Here is a 25,101-nt window from a genome sequence, read left to right as displayed (position 1 = left end):
TTTGATTATTCATACAAATTGATTACTCTCTCAATCAAAACAAATGTGTCTAAAATATATTGTATACATAAATACACTCAAATAAGTAAACAATCTTCATCATATTATTTATATATATTATAAATCACATCTTTAAAAATTGTAATTTTAATTAATGTTATTAAATATTTTTTTAAATTATTCAGTATAGAAATGTGAGTATAACCTAATTAAAATAGTTTTGCAATAAACAGTTTAATTGAACATTAACATTTAAAGTTTAACTCTGTTTTACAAGAAATTGTAAAATCTGTTTAACAGAATAAAATTAATAAGTAACTAGTTGAGTGTATTCAAACATTTTATGATAAAATTTAAATAAATGATTGTACTTGTGTAAGTTATTATTATGTTTAAATTAATAATATTATTGTATTTATAGAGTGCACACTATTCAAAATTAATTTAAACATACTGAAAATTTTAAATAATAAATTGAATTTTCATGGTGTTTATAAAACAGTAGGTCCCAGGATATCCTGGTACCTATTAGATATTATAAAATATAAATGAACAAATTATTTAGTTATTATAATCATACATAAACATGTCACAAACAACACATATTATTATAGCAAAATATTATTATAAACATACTGTGAATTTATTATTTCACATAATTACAAATGCTTGGAAAGGTTAGTCATATTATTTTAATGCATTCTATTTCTTTCAAAATATTAGTCATTGAGATTTTGCAGAAATTGATTTTCGACGTCTGGCTCTAGCTCCTGCTTCATGACGAATATTTGTGTATTCAAACCATAAGACATTGGGAATCAACGTAGTGTCTCTCAATAAAAACAGTTCAGATATTTTCCTAAATAAAAAAAAAGAATATATTATTTTAACAAATACTTAAATATTTAACTAAGAACACACTAAAGCATAGTTTTACCCATATTACCAGAAGAAGAAAAAAATCAATCAATACAATTAAAGATGTTCATTTAATATTGCACACACATTTTATAAAGTGTATTAAAAAAAGATAGGAAACTTTTAAATATTATAGTTTACATTCTTTTTAGACCACTAGTACAAGCCACAGCGAAGCATCAATGATCTAACCTAATTATAACCGATGAGGGATTTTGTATTTTTTTTTATTTATTATAATTTGTTCATCATATTATGTCAAATGATTTTTAATATAATATATAACATAAAGTTAAGCTTTACAGATAAAAAACGCTCAATTATATACAGTAAAATAATAAGGTAAGTTAAAAAAAAAAAATGTATTTTTAATTGCTTAGAATAGAAAAATAGTTTTAGATTTATAAATAGCATCATTACTTATAATTTAAATGATACAAATAATTTAATATGACTAACATTGTAAATTTTGAATTGCAAAATACAGTGGCGCCGATGTCACTTTCATATGGTATGAATTAGACATCTATGTCTCTATAGTAACCACCTTAGATCATGATTTAAGGTACTCACAGCCCACAGGCCAAAAGTCACAACCATGTACCAGTGTAACACCCGCCACCAATCACCACGGCACCACCTATCACCCACCTAAATTAAGTATTGCTTATTGGCGCCACTGACAAAATAAGCCTGTTATTAGTTATTACAGTTAGAACTTAAAACATAATATTCAAATAAGTTATATATAGTATTTTCATACTGGTTATTTTAAATGTCAATAATAATAACATTTCAAAAATCATTTGTAATTTAATTTATATAAAAATATATGGACAGACTATAAATATTTGTATTCAAGAATAAATATATTTATTTGCTTGATTATTTTAAATAAACTTAAATCAATGTTAATATAATAATTTGTCATACAGAGAACCTATCAATATTTTAAAATTGTATGATATTATAATGGCTCTTTGGAAATACAATGAAAATACATTTTTATTGTTTTATCTTTGAACTTATTTTTTAGACTTATTGTAAATAAAATATAAATAGGTCTTGGAATTACATGTACCAAAAAATTACGAAATATGTTTGTAAAAATATGAATTTATTTACTAAATATGGCCTAATATTTCATAAAATATGTTTAAATTAATATAAAATAAGTTACAGCAGTATTTATTTGTTCATTTCTGGTTGTATAGCTTATAATTCACTTTCTCCACCAAAAAATAACGGGGTAGGTAGACTTTGAATTTATTTTTTTAGCTTATACTGAGTTTACAGTCTTAATTAAAATCTTTATTTTTGAAACATTGTATGTGGTTTTCACTCAAAATACAAAATAGTACAGCAATATGCCATAAAAGACCAAAGATGATCTTAAAATATCGTGGAATATGGTCTTAGAACTGTTAAATGTTAATACTAAAAATTTTTTTGTCATAATTTCATAAAACATATTTTGTTTACTAACTATACAGTACGATCGACCCATAATAATATGAAAATGCTTACCCATCCGAGCTTAATAAATCAATAACATTCATACAATTTTATTTTAATTTTTTAATTTTAATTTCTATCCATATTCTTTATTTATTTTATACAATTTACTACAAAATTATTATTCTAATATATCTTGATGAATATATTTTTAATATAATGTACTGGACATTTTTTTCATATACAAGTTAGTTAATACAAGTATAACTATATCAATTTTATTTTGTTTATGGATTAAACCATAACATCTATATTTCTTTACACTTTATAGTTGGTATAAATTAGGGCTGGCGGTATTTCAAATTTTGATACCGGTATCTGGTATTTGTTTATTACTGGTATCTACAATATTATCGGTTATAGGGTATTTTTGGTAATTATCAAAAATACCGTGTTTCCGTAATTATTAAAAATACGTTGGCAAATTTGTTAGTGTTTCTAACTTTCCAAACTGGGATAGGGCTATTATATTATGTCATTATGACTATATAAAAATAATAAATAATAAAAGTAGATTAACGGTTTTTTTTAGTAACTACGGTAATTACTAATTAACAGTATATTACCGTTATTCTTAAATAACTGAAAATAAAAAATTGGCATTTTTATAAATACCGCCAGCTCTAGTTAAAATCTTAAACGATTATAATATTATTTACTAATCAAAATTGAATTAATGTACATTATTTTTTGGTAAGGCTTCAATAGTTTAATGTAATAAATAGTATTTAACATTTATTAATATATGTATATTTTTTATTTAACTTTGTAATAAACTTATGATAGTTCAATGAATAAGCTTTTAGTATGTATAATGTTTGTATTATTCAATACTAAAATCTGGAGACAAAACAATTAGACATTAAACACATTTTTGAATGGTAGAATATGGTACATTTAATTTTTAAATGTATCATTGAAATAAACATGATAACATAATATGTGCTGATGAAGATGTAAATACGTGATGTATTTCAAAGCAAAACAAACAAAAATTATTTTAGCACTTCATAGAACTCAAGGCCAAAGCAAATTAATAATTATAATAAATTAAACTAATGTTGGACACAGTAGTAGAATCCATACTCCAGATTGAACATACTGATGATGTCTATAATTTTTACAAAAAAAATCACTAGTGTTATTTTGTATAAAACATTTAGTAAATAAATTTATTATTTTAAATTGATAAAATTATATAATATGAAATATGTATAAAAATATCAAACATACCAAGATATAACTGTTGGAAAATAGGGTGTCAATACCACATTAATTATGGTAAACCAAATAGTCCCTATAATAATACCAAATAGTGCTCCATATATTACTTGCTTCCATGTATGGTATTGTAGAAATATTCTAAAAAAGTAAAACCGTTATAATGTTGGTAATAACATAAACATGTTAAAATATTATTAAACAAAAGTTATCATATTAAATTATTAAATATACATATTTTACTATACCAATCATGAAATTGATTATTATTTAAAATCTTTAATTGTAATTTAGAGAAAGGGGAGATAATTTAATAATATGAAAACAGCAGGAAGTAATTATTACAAACATTGCTACACATGCAATCAGTAGCACTAAACATGTACTTCAGGTAGTTTAATTGAACTGCCTTAAAAATTGAGTCGTGGATGGGTAAATAATAAAGTATACTTCCTTGTTTTTCTGCTATAATTTTTTATTAAATACAGGAATGTCATTAAACTATTTACACATAATTAGGTAAGCCCATTTCTCGGTTGTTTGAAGGAATGGGTGGGTCAATTGAACTATTTGAGCTGTTAGTTTTAATTTTATTCACCGCTACTGAATATTATTAATATTATATTCCTGAGATTATTTGTTATACAATGAAGAGGTCGGTAAACATGTAAGACCATAGTCTGTACTACGATATTCAGATTAAAGTTAATTGGAAGAAAATGTTCTTATTGTCCCCAATATTTGATCAATGAAATATGAGTAATGATATAATTATCAAACAATTTTTATTTTAATGATAATAATTAATATCATCATATAAGTTATGTTGGTATCAAATGAATTATATTTTTTTTTTTACAAATCTAAAACTTCATCTACTTTCTCGTGTATTAAAAATAATATATAATTATAATATAATACAGTAACTGTTGTCTAAATACCTGCTATAAGAAACTATACAGGCAATAGCAATGCATGATACAGCTCCAGCGACTTTCCAGAAAAACTCTTTAAATGCTTTGTTGTTAGCATACTGCAACCTAAACAATTAAAATTATCATAAATAAGTCTTACTCTTTATATTTTTAGGAAATATACCTTATAAATGTGAAGTATAACATGTACGATGCAAAAAACCACATAAATTGAGAATGAGATGAAGGCATGCCATATTCTGAGTACAACAAATTTGTATTTCTTGCTAAGGGTCTAGGCTCCCGTAATATATGTTTAAGAACTGTATTGCATATCTCATTGAGTAACACACCGAAGAAAAAAGTTATCTAAAAAAAAAAAAATCACTATAGACAGAATATAAGTAATGATAGTATTAATTTAAATGTTTACTTACTGTATGTAAATCTCGCCGAAATAGAATTAAAGAAATAAAACCAGACAGAATCACAAAAGGTGTCAAACTAAACAGTGCCAATAACTTTCCAAATATATTCCCTTAAACATAAAAATAAAATTATTAGGTAGGTAGGTAACATTAAGAATATGTTAATCAATAAGTGTAAAAGTATATTTAGAAATAATAAATAAATTATTTTAACTATAATATTATTATTGAATGGAATAGCTACCTACAAATTAATATTATTGAAATGTGAGTCACAAAATCACGGAAACTAATGACTGATTGTAGGTTGATTTAATATTGTTTAATATACATTGAAAATTATTAGGTATAGTGGCATTTTGTCGATTTTGATATTGTTACTAACTGCTAAGTCTGTACTGTCTTGACGCTTTGGCCCACCAAGAATTTTCCCAACGGAATTTGCCCCATGAGTAATAAGTTGTTTTTTTTCTAATTATTGTTAAATGTATTTAATCAATCATAAATAAAACATTTATGATAAGGAAATAGAAAATAAAAAAAATACGACTATCTTGGGAATATTTTAATCTTTGAACGCAACTTACCTACTTGTTATAAATTTGGATACAAGTGTTTAATAAGTAGTATGTATTATACATTCTATAGTGTAGGATAAAAATATAATATATAACTACATCGGCTCTGAATTGTTGAAACAAAAATTGAGTTGAATACATATATTACTAATGACTACCCTATGAAAACAGAGGCCAAAATAATTATTGTAAATGAGTTAAAAATTGATTTAATTTAATAATTTTAAAGTTAACTTTGTGCCAAACATGAATAAATATGAGATTTAGTATATTAATTTATAATATAAGTTTAGGTTATAAATATTTAATTTGCTTAATTGTTTCACTATTTTAAGAATACTTTGTAAAAATGTCTAAAGGACAAAAAAACTTAATAATTTGAGTTACACTTGTATATCTTTCAAATTAATATTTCTGTAAAACTAATTGGACGCTTGAAACATTTTCGGGAGTCAGTGTAAACATGTATTATGATTGTTATGTACAGTTTATGTAGTACACAACTGCTTAATTCACTCACCTTTTGGATATTCAACAAACGTCAGAGATAATGGTACCCAGTCAATGGATTGATCATACTCGCTACTGTTAGAGACAATCGAATCCATACTTGAAAAGAAAAAGGACTACTGTAGAGTGGCGTTTTCTACATGATAACTGGGGTACTGAGTACTAACAATATAATATTATGTTCTCAGTGGTATGTTGACAAACTAAGTAACCTGAGTAATTTAGTCTTTTGGCTGGCAAACGATATACAAATCGTATACAAATAATTTGCTGTTTTTGCAAATACAAATTATTTAGTCAATGGATTTAAAATTAAGCGAAAAAATATTAATTTAATAGACACGATTGGCGATTGATTCACTTATAGCCCGAATGCGAATTAAAGACGAATTCACCGAAAATACAGCTTAATGACCAAAATTAAATTATTATAGTAAGTTTAACAAGTTTAATTATTTATTTATCAACAAATTATGTCACATATTTTGAACGATAACTGATAACAAAACATCAGCTGTATGAATGATAACAATATATATATATATATATATATGTATATATACAAATAATATTATGTGTGATACTCTAATTAGCAGCTAACTGGGGTCTGACTGGCTGAGTTATTTCGTTATAGGTAACTACTAACTAGGTAAGAGTAGGAGTCTACTTTTTAAATCACCAAACACCAACTTAGTTCTCTAGACTTATAATAATATACAATCAATTAAATATTAATAAAAGTATAATAAATAATAACAATGATACTCGTAGATAAGTAGGTACCTACCCAAATGTCTAATACGTATAAGCCTCTCGACGGACGACATGATGCCTAAAATGTATTAGCCAAAGGTATGAGGTATATATTCGAAAATGCGAATTTTATTAGAGTTTTTAGTTTTTTATCATGAGCGCATTAGAACCTGCCTTCAAGACTGAGCGTTTGCATATTACTGCGATACCTAGGTACATTTTATTTAATATTATTAAGTATATTAATATAAATTGTAATAATAGGCGAGTAAACTTAACAGATACTGGTACCTAGGTATGTATACAATATAGGTAAATTGGTAAAAAAAAAAGAAAAACAAATATTTCCCCGGCCCTTTCCACCCTGTATTCAGTAACCCAGCTATATGCACATATTTTCTGGCGTGTATTGTCAGAACTCCACTCGACGACAGTTAAACGTTATCGTAGTCAGAAGTTCGAACAAATTGGGTAAATCTAATGCAAGTCACAAGAGTTACCGGTAATCTCTGCCTACTAATTTATTACAAAACGGTATTCCTTATTAGCTGATTCCATTTATAGTCGGACAGTCAACAGGTACCATAGTTGACAAGTATTTTATCCAGGTTTAACTTCATGAATCTACTCGAGTTAATTGGTTTAGTTAGTAGCTTAGTTCCTATAATAAGTATGCATTTATATAACCATGGTTGATATTGCCACTTATTAGTTAGTTAGCTACCTTCCTATTACTGAACAATTGTAAACTCTATTTGTTCTACTTCAGTACCAAAAGGTAATAGATATGCAATATTGTATGTAATTTCTCCAAAGTCTTATACAGGTACATTGTGACTGTCCGGATAATATTAATGATTATTAAAAGTGCGTGATTAGTGATTACCAATGTTTTTTCTATGAGGTTTTTTACTTTTCTATTAGTCAGGACTCAGCAGTTCAGGAGTCACCTAATGGTTTCTCGTAGACAAATAATTGTATCTGGCCCACGGAAAAGAAATTAATTTTTTAATTATAGTTTTTTATACTGAATTGAATGAAGTTTTTATTTGTTTTTTTTTTATTTTGTATTTTCATATTTTGGTTAAATAATAAATACTAAGTACTATGACACTAAATAGGTACATTGAATATGTATGAGCCCAAAAATGTCCTAAATTTCTTATATGGCTCTCCAAAAGTTAGATAAGGCGTAAACTATTAATAAAATAGTTTTATATTAAATTCATAAATTCATAAATAGTTAAAAAAAACAACCGTAAAACCTGCAATATGTTTTTATATAAAATTATTATAGCCTTATAGGAATAATACAACTGTGGTAACATTTAGTACTCACTATATACTCACTACCCATAATAATAATGTATACTTACTATTCGATAGATCGTGTTTCTTGTTCGACGACACCGAATAAGTCATCATAACGTCGGTAATAATTTGTCAATTTCTATAAATCATGTAAAATTAAAATATTAAAATAAAATAATATACCTATGTGCCACCACACATGACGATTTACCGATTTACGCTAACTAGGTACCTATGTAATAGGTTCCTATAATCCTAAAAATTATGACGTCCAAATGGTAGCTCCCACGATATCATTGACTGCTGTATACCTACAAGTTTATTTAAGAAAAATTAAATCAACTGCGGATTAAAAAACATTGATTAGTTTGGTACCTAAATTTAATGGACAATATTAAAAAAAATGCGTATATAGTATGAACTACCTATGTATTAAAAATTGAAATAATATAATATAGGTAGGTACCTATAGTTGACAAATACTCACCAGTACGCATTTATACACAGTATTTAACTATTTAAGTCAAACCACTTTCGCCGACGTCTAAAATCCAAATACGTTTCTGCGACTTGACAAACGGTTGGCTACAATTCATTTCAATCCACGACCGTTCTGTGGTGAAAAAAAAAAAGTTAGTATATAGTTCCGAATGACTGTGGGAAAGTAGCTATATACTTAGGTATTGTGTTAATTTCCCGTGCGTTGTAAATTGATAGTTAGATAAAATAATTATAGAAAAATTACTTTAACATTGTATGGACGTGTATAATAATATAGTGTAGGCAATATACATTGTTCAGTTATATTACATTATAACGATAATTGGCCAATAAGTTTTGATTTGTACATAATCACAAGGTAGTAGGTACTAGCCACTATAGGTACGAGGTACCTATATATTTGTAACAACCTGAACTGTGCATTGAGACGATGAATAATTATAAATATTTTATACAATTTCGTGACAGTAAGTTTTCAATAGGTAGGTATTCAATAAGAAAATATATAGAGATTAGCAGAATATTGTATGGAAAATATATATTATTATGTGAATTAACTGGGAGGTACCCACCTTGGCACCTTGTAAAATGAATAACTTATAAAGGATCTAAAAATAAAATCAGTTGATGGAATATATAGTAGGTATATACCTAATATACAATAAACATTAAACCTATTACCTATATTAAATTATATTAAGCCACAAATCTTACGATTGACATTTGACAGTTATATTTGTGGATTATCAGATTAACTGCTGAATTCTGATGAATATTAATCGGGTGTTTTATTTGAAAGCAATTATTCATATTATTATAAATTCATATTATATATTTTACAAGACTAAAACGTTGGCCAAGTGGGTGTCGCTCTATTGTACAGTAGCCACTTACAGGCTACCTAGCCAGTATGTTACAAGTGGGCCACTGTAATGGATGGTCACTATAATAAAAGCAATAGGTATTATAGGTATAATATTATACTTCAACCAACTCGCATTTAACATCGTTTTCAACTACAAAACAAAATATGCGGGTTATTATTAATAAAATAAACATGATAAACCAAATATAATTTTATTTAAATTGAATTCAGATATTATGTCCAAGATGAGAATATTTATAATGTCAAACAATTTGAACTTCAAATGCTCATACAAATGAATTGGACTTTTCGGTAAACTTTTTTTTGTGATAAAAACTTATTAGAAATCATGTATTAAACGGTCAACTTTTTTTTTAATTGCCACTAGTAGCAACTTATGAAGAACCTTGTATTCAATTTTCAAGTGCTTTGATCAAAAACCTTGCGTAAAAATGCCTGTTTTTATAAATTTTTTTTTTGACATATCATTGTAAAAATAATACATTCATCATAATACTCTTTGAATTTAAAAACGTTAAAATGAGAAAATGGTAGGTATCAAAGGCATAACGATAAAAAAAAGTTCAGGAAGAATGGGTGGGTCACGGGCATAGACGCATAGTCTGGTGGAGGGTACCGGATCAGCGATAGATAACTTTGAGGAGAGAGTGGCGAGAAGTATACATCAACGGCGATCTGGCCTAGTGTATCGTCAACGGGCGATTTATTATGTAATGGCTTAGCTATATATGTTGCTCTCCTCGTGGACTAAAAACCAACCACAATTCGTTTTAACAAATTGTTTTGTATAGGTATTTATTTTATTTTATTGTATTGCATATTTTACTAAGTATGTAGGAATAAGTTTTTAATTTTTAGTTTTTACTATAAATCAAAAATTTGGTTTTGATTTTGACAATAACAAAATCGTTGTATAATATATGGGCATTTCCAATGCTAGGTAATGTCTGTAGCAAATTGTTGTAAATAGGAAGGAACTACACACATTACGTACCTATAGGTATAAATATATAATATTCCTATAGCCTATATATTCACTTATGAATGAAAATCGTACGCAGGTTATAGCAGACCTTGAACTATAACGATAACCGAATAGAATTAATTTTTAGAACAGTAGTTGTTTAATATTTGTATTAAACACATTTATGTAAAAGTAAAAACGTTTAGGACGTTTAGGTACCTATTTACCTATGTCCTATACAATATATACCTAATGAATAAACACAATAGGTGTTATATTATAGGTAGATAGGTACCTAATTTTTGAAATGTGTTTTATTATATATATATTATGTTATATAGGTATGTAGATGCTTCAAATTACCTATTATGTAAAATAAGATTTAAATATTACTGTTTTATTGAAAATTTAATTTTGAATAATTCACATAATATTATCTATCTATACAACAGTCAAGTATTCAAGTTGTCTCTGCTGTTTCTAGTAAGTCGTAAATCGTAAGTACCTATATAGTATATATATATGTAAATATTATCGAAATTCAATTACATTTAATAATAATTTTAATAGTTACCCAATATCAATATTCTGAGTGTTTCTGCTGGGTGACTTCTCTCTTCACGTCTCCACGTAGGTATTGCATATTATAATATACATTTTTTTTCGCATATATGCTTATTGTAAATACTATTACAGATTATATATACCAATAAAAAAAATCCAATTATAAAAAAAAATTTGTTGTTGCTTTTTATTTTCTTTGCCGATTTATTCGTTGAAAATTTGTTTCCACTTAAGAGGACGTTGCCCATACATTTGTGTTCTCCGTTTTACACACGCACGACATACCAAATTGTCGTTCACTATTTTCAATAGTGTGCCGTTAGTTAGTTTTGATACTAGACTGAATTTACCTATTATAAAACTTTTATGTAAGAACTATTCTGTGGTTAAGCGTTGCCGATTTTTCAAAATTTTCATTTTTAAGCAAGATATTGGTATGTGAAATATCAAAAATTAAAAATGCCCATTTAGCTTGAAAATAAAAAAAAATGAATAAAACCCAATGGTTAAGCACAGATAATGTATTACTATCTAAAAAATTGATAATAGGTCAAATCACTCTAATATAAAAACTAACAGCATACTATTGAAACAATATTATCGTGTTAAATTTCTAATCTACACAATTAATTTTACAGCACATAAAAATGTGTTTCCGAAAAAAGCACACATTTTTTTAAAAATTATATAAATATAACTATCAATCTCACTATACGTTAAAAATATAAAATTGTGTGCAAAATAACTTACCCATAGACCACAGTCCACAGTGTAAAAATGTAAACAATAATACCTTGCAGTTAATTGGAAATATAAAAGATATACGTTTCTGTTCTTAAATATTTTCAACAGTAAATAGACGCAAGTACGCAACTATATACGCAGGTATATACACAATACTATAGTATTAACCTATTATATTACTTCTATGGAGTTACTTGTGAATTGTGAATATAACAATTACAATACTACAATGAATACAATAATACTAAACCTTTTTGTACAAATAAGTTTTCTTTATAATTTAAAGAATATTTAGTATAGTATTATTATAATACCTAGTACCTGAAATACCTATTATTCAGCGAACAATACGCGAACAATACTATAATATGGGTATTAAAAGAATATTGCGCCCTTTATATGAAAATATCAAGATACACATCTAAAAGCAGTATAAATATATAAAATTATAATATATCGCTATCTACTTAAATTTTGAATACGTTTTTTTTGAAAACGTTTTCAGAAAACTTCCATAAATGTGCATAATGCATTTAGGTATATAATATATTATTATAATTTCATATGTATAATTTAATATATTATTATTTTTACAACACAATAATTGTTTGATAGAAAATAGATAGTTTCTTAAAATAACTAATTTTGTTAATTTTATTAAATGTTGATACCTACCGTAAATCCAAATTATGTATTGTTATTGTTATACCAAATTAGAGATCATGTTATCGTTATGTTAGATCAGTGGAAGTCACATATGGTGGGTGGGTAAGGGGAGATTCATCCCCCACGAAATTTTTTTCATTGTTTAAGGTTTGATAACCATAAATTTTATTTTTAATAATCAAATAGGGAATGTTATCACCATATCCTCCCCTCGATAAAATCATTTTACCGCCACTCTATCAGATATTTGAAACTTAAAATCTTAAAAAATATACCTACAAATTAGTTATTATTTTATAATTTATTAGAAATTGTAATATTTAATTAGAGTTATAGACCCCTTTAAAGTTACACAATTTTGAGTAGATATCTTATATTTTTTGCTTATGTATTCTTCAACTAACTAAAATCAAACTGATAACTTATTTTTAGTTGTACCCGATTCATTATTATAATTTTTTGTTTTATTACAAGAAAAATACGTGTTTGTTATTTATTGACCTATCAGTCTTAAATATAATCAGTGGTACATTAGTAAATATATTTATGGGTAGACTCACTAATAAAATATGTACATTAAAACTGATAAGTTCAACATACGAAATTTGAAATTTGAAAAAAAATATTATTAGTAGGTACCTAAGTAAAATATTAAATTTAAAAATTCTCATAATTATCTGTTGTATTTTGTTTGTTTGTAAGATATAGACAACACATGCGGGTGTAGTTAGATAAAATATAATAACAATTTTAAACAGAAGTTTTATCGAAAAATTGGAATAACATTTATGGTTTATATTATACTCAGAAATAAGTGAAGGAAATTATTGATTATTAATATTTTTTCCATTGCAAAATAATCCTCAAAAACATAATATTATTGATGTTGAGTTAATAAAGAGCGTTACCTACATACCCGATTTTTTAATTATATCTATGGCCTTGTTATTAATCTTAAAAACGTGTGCTGCATTGCCGATATGTTACGATAAGTATATATTGTTTATTTAATAGTTAATATCTACAATAAATCTAGATGGAGAGAAAACAATAATACAAAGTTGCAAAAATAATCTTACATTTTTTTTTAATAACGTATTAAATATTATTTTAGTTATTGTTAGAAAGTATTTCTGAAAGGTTTCTATACAATTTGTTATTTTTGATCCTCGTGTTAGCTTTGATGAAGGTTTTTGTACATTAATTTATTGTTTTATACTCGTACATTTGTCTGAAATTGTGAGGCCGAGTATATAATATATTGTGTGTTAGTCTGAATTGTAATTTTAATTTTGACCAAGATTACAATTAGGTGGTTATAAAAGGTACATTTTTAAAAATAGACAATATAGTTATAATAATTATTGTATAATATGGAATACAAATTATTTTAAAGATGCAATATGTTTCTCATGAAAAAAGCTACTAGGTACCTGTATAGATATTGGCATTCAACAATAACTGATTTTGGTAAGTATTGTACTCAAACAAATCGGAATTAAGACATATATTTTACTGTCACACATTTTTAAGCGTGTTAATGCATTCGGCCGTCATGCGTATATATCTAGGTATACAGGGTGATCTATTTACATGGCTAAACTAATTTACTAAGCCAGTTATTGTGTGTTGTTTTTTTTTGTTTAAATTGTTGATGCCAATCTATATTTATACTTTCATGATCAGAAGCAGAATACTTTTTTAAAACATTTTTTGTTAAAATATCGAATAAGTATCAAATAATGAATAGTTGTTTAAAATGTTATGAAAAATGGAAAGAGGTCTTTCACAATAGTTGTGGTTCAACAATCCAAATCCTATTTGATCAATGAGTATTGGATATTTATAACTCAATATTTTTAGAAAATTATTTTGATTCTCATTGGTAACCTATGTTATAGGTTATTATTAAAAATAATTTAGTATAAAATGGAAAAATATTTTTATTATTATTTTTTTGATAAGATTTATGGATAGTGTTATAAATACTTTAAATTTCATAAAAAACGTGAACAGTTGAATGGATCACCCTGTTGGTATGCTCATTACGACCGACGGTAAGTATAGTCTAATAATTTCAATTCTTATATTATATAATATAATACGTGAGCTCCATTACATAATAATATATTTTATGTATAAAAACTCAGCATGTTATTGGTCTGTATATTATAACTTTAGCTATTTACTCATACACCGATTATGGTAATATTGCGCGTACCGTGTGACAGCCGGATCCAATATCAAGTCGAATCGCTGTCATTGTTGCTGAATCGGTGTCGAAAAACTAAAAAAACCGTCTCCGAAATACTCGTCGGTCGTTACCTTTAATAGGTACTGCCGGTCCGATTCCGGCGGCTGTGTACGTCTGTTGCGAAATTTCCGTGTATTCTCGTCGTCTCACCTGCCGTGACATTGCAGTTATCTATTCATAATATTCGTGTAGATTAAAATGGCCGGCGTGTACATCCGGAGACACGGAAGTGTCTTTGTTGACTCGTCGTCACCACGGTCGGAGGTTCAATCGCGTAATCTGCAGACTCCAGCGGCGGCGGCTTTGCGATGGCGGTCAGACTCGTACCAAGTGAACGGTCCCTGCAAAAGCCTCAATCAGCTTGGAAACATTCCACGTCCGGCTGAGCCCGGGGTGGTCGTCGAGCTGACTAAGCTTCCGCACAGCTGCGGCGCACACGACGACGACCTGCAGTCATCTCACCATAATCAGCAAGGTAGATTAAAAATGTATGATGTGTGTAGACCGTATATACCTAGGTACAATAAATTCTAATTTAAAACACAATGACTAATAGTCATTGTCCATTGACTATAACACGATTTTAATTCAAATAACATTGCAATTTCCACAATGACCAGTGTTAGTGTTATTCTATGATGTATTACCTCAATGCCCCACTTGTGAACGTTCAGATAGAAATTTAATTAAAATATTTATAATATTTTTTACTATCTTAAATTGTAGTGCGTAATCAAAGTATTTAGAATAATAATAAAGTAAATAATTTTTAATAATCTACAGTCTATATTATAATTTATTATTGTTTTATGTTACTCTTGTAAGAGAAAATTTGTTTATCCCCCAAAGATAATAGAAAAAAGTATGGCAAGCACTGACTTTTGTCAGGTTGTTAAGTTTAAATCGTAATTTAATAAAAACCTTGCAGAAACCACTTAAAGTGTAATAATTGGATGAAAATTAGTATAGTTTGATGGCTGTTGTAATCCCAGCTATACTCTATACCACAGCAAATATTATGCAATATATCTGGCTTACCGATCGATTAATGCAATAAAGATACAAGATTTCTGAAACACCCGAAACAGCATATTTGAATAAGTGAAATTCGATTTTTATGTTATCAACTTACCGAAAGAATTGAAAGTTTTTTAGTAACTATTATTTATAATAGTAAATAAATAAATAAATAAATTTATTATTTACAATAATAATATAATAATATATTATAAGTACCTACTTTGTTGTGGGCTTGTGGCCATTAGATAAATATCTACAAAAAGGTGGATAAGCGGATATCGCTCTGCTGTACAGTAGGTTACAAGTAGGTCACTGTATAATGGATGGTGTTATAAATTTGAATTCAATGATATAATCAGTCCTGTAAAGAATACTTTTAAAAAGTACTTAAGTAAATACTCAAATACATTTTTGTTTAAGTATTTAAGATACTACTCAAATACTTTAATTGTATAGTATTTCAAATACCTACTACTCAAATACTTTTCAAATAATTTTGGATTTTAAAGTGGGTTTTTAATTATCGTAATATAAACACATAGTTAGTAGGTTCTTTAATAGTTCTCTAATAGTTAAAAGGGAATATTGTTATTCAATAACTATTTTTAGAAATCTGGTTTTCACAAACCTTCGGGCTTCGGTTAACACAGAAATACAGAATATTAAATAAAACTATTATTCTATTATTGTAGTTGGCAATAATATTTTTCCAACCAATTATTTCGAATAAAAATAAAATGTTCGAAATAAAAAACCAAAGTATTCAATACCAAAAAGTATTTAATACAAAAAAAAGTATTTAAAATACCATTCAAAATACTTCATGCTGAAAGTATTTAAAAAATTATTCAATACTTAAAAAAGTGATGAGCGGAAAGTCAGAATGAGCGGTGACGGTTTTTCAGTGTGGATATTTTATATAAGGTATATTTATATTGTATTATTACTTATTAATTATTATTAATAGAGTAACCGGTAAATTGAATTGATATTATCAACAAAATAACTAAAATCGTTATTCTTGGTTATTTAATATGTAATTTCGTCCAAATTTGAAACATTTTTCATTTCATAAATATTGTCAAAAATTAAGCTTTAAATGCTAATAAAAAAATTGTGCTTATGTATTTTTAATAATTTTTATCTGCTACGATAAGAATATATCAAGAGCCTTCACGCTATTTTACCCAACAAATAACATTTTATTGACAATTATAGAAAAAAAATGTTGAAAACTGCAAATGTCCTTAAACAGCTCAAAACGAGTCAAAAGGTTATGGTGTATAGAAAATGAAAATATAAAAATTCAGTTAAATGAGTGAATATCCAATGTTGTAATAATTTTAACTACAAACGCTCATATAAATTTAATTTGATTTTATAAAGACATTTTTTTTTTATTAAATTTTAAAATCTTAGATTCAAAAACAAAAATGTTTAGGTATTTCTAACTCAAAATAATTTGCATATTTTCGTGATTTTAATGTTTTTTGTCAAAATTTGAACTTTAAGTTTATAAAAAAAATTGTGACTTGATTTTTAATATTTTTTGCAAATGTCAAGAAAGTCATTTAGAAAATGCTAATATAAACAACCGGTGAAAATTGCATGTATCTACGGTTATTTGTTTTAGAGTTACACCAAAAACCAAGATCAATTTTGTCAAAAACAGATTATTCGTGAAAATTCCCGTTTTACCTGAATTTTTATTTTTTTTCCGGGTGCTTTTGAAAACTATAGGGAATTTTAAATTTTTACCTCCTGAACGCATCAATTAGATTCACTTTCCCATCGAAAAAGATACTGATATCTTCGAAAAAAATCGAAGCAGTTTTACTGTCCCAAACAGTGGTAACAGACACAAAAAAAAAAAAATAATCATCATTGTAAAATCATAACATTCATCGCTCCTCTCAAAATCTAAAATGATCTCGAGACTTTTTTCAGAATACTTAGGTATTGTATTATTGGATTGAATTGCGCAAGTTATAGTTTTTTGTCTTAGTTTCTAATGGTATTGGTTTTGCTAAATAAGGTTTTTTAAAATTTATTATTTGAAGACACGTTAGTAGACAATAATACTTTCATTTTTAACTACATGGGTAGTGTCTGGTAGAAAATTGAAATTAGTTGGTACTTTAGGCCTTAGAGGATCAAAAGTAAAAATTTACTTACTTTCTTCTTTACTTATTAATCTGGAAAAACTATAGAGAAATACTGAAAATCCAGAAATATTAATAGTGTCATTTAGTTCATTAAAATTGATTATTTTTATTTTATTGTAATTAAAAAATGAATAATTGCTGATATTTGAAATGTTTGACAAATATTTAAATTAGCATTTTCCAAACATGGTAAAAAATTCAAAATATTTTTGTTGTTTATAGACAATTTAAATTTTCATATTTTTTTTCAAACAATTTCGGTAAATTTTTTAAAAATTATAAATGTTCAAAAATCGTGAATTATTTTGTTGTAGAAATTTATACAATTTTTGATTTAAATATATAATATTTTAGAATTTAAGAAAATATCCGCCATCAGTTTTTCTTACAAGAAATAAAAACAAAATTTGGATTAAAGACATATAAGATTTTTTTTCGGGTGACTGATGTTTAAATTATGATGACATTTTATATTCATAATATTATGTAAAAAAACAGTTTTTGTTATAATGTTGTAATTCAATATATCGTAGTAACTTGAAACCAATTATAGAAAATAATGACAATTATTATTATTATGTAACAATTATTTTCTATGCACGATGATATTTTAAAAATATTGAGACTAATTTTAAGCTGGGTAAAAGAACTTGATAATATGTTACAAGAACCCTCATAAGTAACTCTTATATCAATTTAATAATATAGCAAAAATAAATAGGCACAGGTTTTTTTTTTAAAAGAGTGAGTTAAAATGTTCACAGTATTTGTCATAACCTGTAGTGTTTAAGGATATTCTTAAAATATAATTAAAATTATATTATACATAAATAATTAGTAATTTCTTAATTCAGTAGGTTATTCAATTTATTAAAATGTATGTATCCAAATTACAAAAGAATGGTGTAAACAAGTTCAATTCGTTTAAGGTATAAATAGCTAATAGTTTAAATTTTGGAAATTTCATTGTGTATAGAATACGATACTATACTTTAGTAATCGTTGAAAGTTTTAAATCTCCACGATTAATATTTTTTTAAATCGTAACAAGATAACTATTAAGTTTAGAGAAAAATCTTATGGTAACTGCAGGTGACCGTGTATAGGTATTAGGTACTAATGCCAGATAGTGGCAGACTATAACAACACGTGTGGAATGATAATAATATGGTAATAATGTGGTATAATATACCACGTGTACCTACGAGTAAGGTGCAAAAATAAAAAGACGTGACATAGATTATCAGTTACAAAAAATAATAAACTTGAAAAAATAGGTTTTGTCATGATAATATAATAAAAATTATTAGTTTACGAAATTTTAAGATTTTGACGTCCCTCTGAAATGCAGACTCGGATTACGCCATAAATTCGTCCCTGACTACAATACATTTGACAATTTAAATTACTTTTGAAAAAAATGTTTTGCAAAAGTATTAAGTGATTAAAATTTAAAAGCATATTTTATGCGAGATATTTTGAATACAATTTTAAAATGCTCATGTCACAAATCGATAATAGTCGATAGATATAGTTGCACTTAATAAATTTAAAAATAAAATAACACTATTATGCATATATAAATTTTTAGCTGCATCAGCGAGGAGTTACTTATACAATTTATGATTTTAATATTGCAGGATTTATCTCTGTGATCAGTGAAAATAGAAAATCAATAACATTTCAAAATAGTAACGAGCCACAATCAAGTACAGATCTGTAAGTATATTATATACAAGATATATTTTAATGTCAATGTGGCCGGTAAAGGTGTTTTAAATTTGTTGATATTTTTAAACTTAAGCTAGTGCAGAGAATGCTTTACCATATATTGGTATTGGTTATGCGTTTATGAGTTATGACTACTAAAAATTTTACAACAAATAGTTTAGTTACCTATAATATATTTCAAAACTAGGTCAACCATTTAAAATGAAAATTACTTATACCTAAATATGTATGAAATGTTTTAATTACGAAATATTGCATTGTACCTATAATATGTAGTAATATGTAGTACCCACCTATACAAATTGTATACTCGGTCATATAACGTACTATAATAAATATTTATAGTTGTTTTAGATTCTGAGCGTTGAGCGTAGCGATTGAAGTTATGTGTATTTTTTTTTATAATTCCATCACATTTAGCAAATAAGATTAAGAACAATGTTATGAACTCCATTCTGAGGAGGGTTTCAGGTACAAACTAAGATCTACTAGGTACTTGTGGGTGTCAAACGTAAAAATAACCAATACCTATTTTTTAAATAATCGGTAAAAAAAAATTTACACAACACCAATTTTCGACAAAATTAATTTTGTTTTTGGTTGTAATTTAAAAATAAATAACCGTAGAGACTTGACATTTGTACTAAACATTCATATTAATATTTTCTAGACATGATATAGTTTCCAAAATATTTTGTTGCTAATTAGGTACAGGCATTTGAAATTTTCTACAAGTCAAAAAGTTTGGGCATTTTGTTCAACATTTTTCATAAGTTAAATCATTAAATACTAATTCTGTCCATTTTAGATTCTGAGCGGAGCTATCGCCGTGTATTGATTTTACAATGATGTGTGTTTTTAATTTTTTTTTTGTGTGGTCCACCGTTTGGGGTTGTAAAACTGCTTCGATTTTCTCCAGCAGTATTTTGTTTGATGGGAAAGTTAATCTAGTTGGTGCATTCAGAAGGTCAAAATTTAAAATTCCCAATAGTTTTCAAAAGCGCCCGTAAAACAAAATATAAATTAAGGAAAAACGGAATTTTAACGCAAAATCGGTTTTTGACAAAATCTAAATCTTTTTTGGTGTAACTTTAAAACAAATTATCATAAATTAATAAAATGTTCACTGAATGTTTATATTAACCTTTTCTATACATAAAAATTTTCAAAATATTTTGACTTGTTTTGAGCTGTTTACGGATATACTCAGTTTTCAAATTTTGTAGGGTTTTTTTTTCTTTGAATGTCAATTAAATTTTATTTGTTGGGTAAAAAGCTTGAAAATGTATACTAATGTAGTATTAAATATATCTTAATATATTGTTACAATAACATTTGAAAAATATTAAAAATCCATAATCACAATTTCTTTTTATAAGCATTTAAAGTTTGAATTTTGACAAAAAGCGTAAAAATCACGAAAATGTGCAAATTATTTTGAGTTAGTAATTCCTAAAAGTTTTTCTTTTTAAATCTAAGATTTTAAAATGTGATACAAGATTCCTTATAAGGTTATAAAAATATCTATAAGAAAGTCAAATTAAATTTTTATGAGCGTTTGAAGTTCAAATGTTTATAGCATTGGATATTCAGAAATCAAGTATTTCTCACGTAACAATTTTATAATATTGATTCAACTTAGCGGCTACCGTATTAATAATACGTAATAAAAATATAAGTAAAATATCCACATTGACAAACCGTCACCGCTCAGAATCGTTTTTCTATTCAATGATATTATATCATTGAATTCAAATTTAATACTACCATCCATTATACAGTGACCACTTAAAACCTACTATACAGCAGAGTGACATCCATTTACTCATCTTTTTAGTCTTGTAAATATATTATGAATAATTGCCCTCAAATAAAACACCCGATTAATATTTATTAAAATGTTTATTTGAAAATTTAAAACAATGTTCCACGTAACTACGTAAGTAGGTTATTCTTTAACTAAAAAGTATAAAAAAATATTTTTATAGTTTTTTATTTTCAAATTTGGATGAAATTTGATATTTAAACGAAGAAGAATGATTTGAGTTGTGATTTGTGTTATATTTAAAAAAATATTATTCGTGGGTATTTGAAACCCCAAACTAAAGTATATTATTATATAAAAATATGATAATAATTAAATTTATCCGGGTAACGTATTAATAATAACAATTTAATTATGATATAAAATGTCCTAGGCTGAAAAACTGTCTCTGTTCAGAATCGTTTTTCGTATAGGTATAATGATACTATATCATTTAATTCCAATTTAACATCATCCATTACATTGACCCACTTGTAACCTATCTACTAGGTATACAGTAGGGCAACATCCACTTACCCGATTTTTTTTTAATATTCACTCCTAAGATTTTAAATTTAATACAAGGATTCTCATAAATCATAAGTTCTTTTGTTGGAAATAAAAATAAGTTCTGCATAAGTCCACAAATATTTTTTATGGGGGTCTGAAATACTGAAGTTTAAATTTCAACGAAATTAAATATTCACATATTCACTCGTAAAAATAAATCTATTTCCTTATTTTGTTATCAAAAACGAATTCGGTTCCAAAAATGAATAACCATGGATACTTGAAATTTTCACCAATTACATTATTATTATTTATTTTTTACACATGAGATCGTTTTATAAATAAATTGATTTATTTTGAGGTATTTTAAACATTTAAAATTAAAATTTTTTTTTATAAATGTTAGTACAAAAATGTTGACATATTCAAAAAGCTTGAAAATGTAATATAAGGTTTATAGGAGGTTAGTAGAGAAGGTTAGGTTAGGATTAGAATGGACATTTTAATGAGTATTGATCGGGTGTTTTATTTGAGGGCAATTATTCATAATATATTTACAAGACTAAAAAGGTGAGTTAATGGATGTCGTTTTGCTGTACAGTAGGTTTCAAGTGGGTCACTGTATAATAGATGGTATTAAATTTGAATTCAATGATACACTATCATTGTATACGAAAAACGATTCTGAGCGGTGACGGTTTGTCAGTGTCGATATTTTATATTATATTTACAAACAATTATGTATTTATATAATTATATATTTGTAAACAGCCCGAAACAAATCAAAATATTTTCAGAATTTTATCAAGGATAAAAGATTGATAAAATTAACATGAGATATAAATTTCAAGAGTACGGTTATTCGTTTTTGAATTCCAACAAAATAAGAAAATCGCTACATACGAAATCCAATGTTGTAAAAATATGAACTTCAACGCTTATGAAAATTTAATTTGACTTTTCGGTAGAGATTTTTTTGTTGATAAAAGTAGACAAACTTTTAATTAATATTAAAATTATTAAATTTTCAAATCTTAGATTTAAAAAGAAAAATTTGTATGAATTCACAACTTAAAATAATTTGCTAATTTTTCGTGATTTTTCCGTATTTTGTCAAGATTTCAACTTTAAATACTTATGAAAAAACCGTGACTAAGGATATACTAATATAAACATTCAGTCAAAACTTCATGTACCTACGGTCATTTGTTTTAGAGTGGCACAAAAACAAAAATCAATTTTCTCAAAAACAAATTTTGTGTAAAATTTCCCATTTTTCCTTAATTTTTCTTTTGTTTTTAATTGTGTTTTTGAAAACTACTGAGAAATTTTTACTTTTGACTCCCCACAGTACCTACTAGATTCACTTTTATATCAGAAAAGATACTGTTGATGAAAATCTAAGCATTTTTACTGTCTTAAAAGGTGATGACAGACGCAAAAATTAAAAAAAATTTAAAAAAAAGAAAAATTAAAAAAAAAATACACACATCATGGTAAAATCAATACATCCATCCCTCTGCTCAGAATCAAAAATTTCAAAGATACATTTACGGTTTTTTTTAACAATAATTTGAAGTTCGAATGTTGGTAAAATTTGTCAAAATTATTTTGCAAATAATGTCGTACCTAGTTAATAATTTATAAAGTGTTCAATTTTTATATCTAATAGTATCGACAATTTAGCTTACAATTTCTTATGAGTAATTTATACTGTAACCACGAAATCTAAAAAATATATATTCCTTTATAGTTTATATTTTCCTTTTTTTTTTATAGACATTTGAAGTTCAAATTTGGCAAAATTTGATGTTTAAACGAAGAATAACAATATTCTAGTCCTTTTGCGTTTAAAAATATTATTTGTGCGTTCTTGAAACTTTGAATGTATAATATTATTATATTTTAAACATAAAATGCAGAAAAAATATATAATAAATAGTATACTTTATAGTTAGGCTGACAGATCGTTTTCGCCTAAAATCGTTTTTTGTATACAAAGATTATATATATGTTATGTATATATTCTCATATACATAACAGTATACTTACTTAATGGCGAGGTATACTCAACACATACTGTACATCTGACTGGTTACCTACTTTCCCCCTTTTTTACAATTATAAATTATAATTCTACAGTGCAAACATTATATTATATAATTTGTATTATGTACCTAGGTATATTATGTACACTTCATATATTTGAACACCTATAGGTAGGCAGAACAAAAAATCCACTGACAATATTCTAACTAAATAATTTATGCAAACAAAATATTAACTGTTACTAATATGTGTTTAAATAAAAACTGGGAGGTACCTACTATTGTGTCAGCTATCTATTATACAATAAATATATATATATATATTTAATACTAGTATTTCGGGAAAGTGATGAGAACAAGTGATAATTGACTATATTATATCAACATTGATAAAATAATGCTCTATCAATCTCGAAGATCGAAAAAGGCTACAACGAAGTCTGAGTGAGCACCTTAATGTTACGACTTATGCTGTTTCTACTTACATGCATAATAAATTGAATAATTTACAAGAATGTATGTTAAATCTTAAATTATTATCTTTAAAATTAATAATTAATATTGTGAATTTTTAGTCCAAGCTGAACTTGATTTAGTTATTTTAACTTAATTAAGCTAAGATGAATGTTGTCAGATTATTATTAATTGACTCCTGGCTAAATTAAAATTAATTATAAAGTTAAATGGAATAAATAATATGATTTTTTCTTTGTGTATAAGATAACTATTTAATTTTCATTGTAGTCTGTGGGATATCCTATTGGCTATTTTATCAAAAATATAAAATTGATTTGACTTGACTTTTTAGATTATTAAGGTTATTTGAGATTTTCAGGATTCTCGAATACCATGGTAATAATAAAATAATTGGTTTGACAGTATTATATTTGACCATAATGTACTTTGGTACTATTAAGTTATATATTACCTACCTATATTGTTTTAAGTTTCTTACTAAATCTCCAAGTGTTTAATTTTATACGACTGTTTATTCTTTTTTCCAATAAAGCGTTTATAAACACGTACGCTTGTTTATTGTAGATTCTGGTGGTTTTTTCTAATTTTTTACGTGTAACCACTGTTAAGCGAAGTGTAT

General features: G+C 26.1%; 2 protein-coding genes across 6 annotated transcripts in view; one reads left to right on the top strand and one right to left on the bottom strand.

The window, feature by feature from the left end:
* Positions 1–429: 429 nt before the first annotated feature.
* On the bottom strand, positions 430–11,472 carry LOC100158803 (dolichyldiphosphatase 1). Of its 5 annotated transcripts, none has more exons than XM_016801810.2 (9): positions 11,074–11,472; positions 8,636–8,761; positions 8,360–8,459; positions 8,214–8,287; positions 5,006–5,106; positions 4,753–4,937; positions 4,596–4,694; positions 3,667–3,795; positions 430–859 (listed from the first exon to the last, which is right to left on the bottom strand). In XM_016801810.2, the coding sequence occupies exons 4-9, from the start codon at positions 8,260–8,262 to the stop codon at positions 724–726; spliced, it is 699 nt and encodes a 232-aa protein (XP_016657299.1). In that variant the 5' UTR covers positions 8,263–8,287; positions 8,360–8,459; positions 8,636–8,761; positions 11,074–11,472; the 3' UTR covers positions 430–723. The 5 variants fall into 5 exon arrangements, with proteins under 5 accessions (XP_016657299.1, XP_016657300.1, XP_016657297.1 ...); XM_016801811.2 differs by having other exon boundaries at positions 8,381–8,459; XM_016801808.2 differs by lacking the exons at positions 8,214–8,287; positions 8,360–8,459; positions 8,636–8,761; positions 11,074–11,472 and adding exons at positions 6,095–6,183; positions 6,252–6,552.
* A 3,176-nt stretch (positions 11,473–14,648) lies between these two features.
* Positions 14,649–25,101, top strand: part of LOC100167823 (sodium/hydrogen exchanger 9B1) — a 23,568-nt gene continuing 13,115 nt past the window's right edge. Inside the window, exons 1-2 of the mRNA XM_016801800.2 lie at positions 14,649–15,202; positions 19,553–19,631. Coding sequence (XP_016657289.1) covers positions 14,926–15,202; positions 19,553–19,631 — 356 coding nt within the window. The 5' untranslated portion in view covers positions 14,649–14,925. The remainder of the gene's footprint in view (positions 15,203–19,552; positions 19,632–25,101) is intronic.

Source organism: Acyrthosiphon pisum, chromosome X, assembly GCF_005508785.2.
Source record: "Acyrthosiphon pisum isolate AL4f chromosome X, pea_aphid_22Mar2018_4r6ur, whole genome shotgun sequence".
In the NCBI taxonomy this organism is placed as follows: Eukaryota; Metazoa; Arthropoda; class Insecta; order Hemiptera; family Aphididae; genus Acyrthosiphon; species Acyrthosiphon pisum.
Note: the sequence above shows the minus strand (reverse complement) of the source record. Positions and strands in the feature narration are given on the sequence as shown.

What these genes read in the sequence shown, in the direction of transcription:
- LOC100158803 (XM_029485337.1), bottom strand. Translation starts at nt 6,182, where the DNA reads ATGGATTCGATTGTCTCTAACAGTAGCGAGTATGATCAATCCATTGAC. An exon ending in GTTTGTTGAATATCCAAAAG is followed by an intron (nt 5,107 to 6,094) that starts GTGAGTGAATTA and finishes TTTATGTTTAAG; the next exon opens with GGAATATATTTGGAAAGTTA. An exon ending in TTATACTTCACATTTATAAG is followed by an intron (nt 4,695 to 4,752) that starts GTATATTTCCTA and finishes TTAATTGTTTAG; the next exon opens with GTTGCAGTATGCTAACAACA.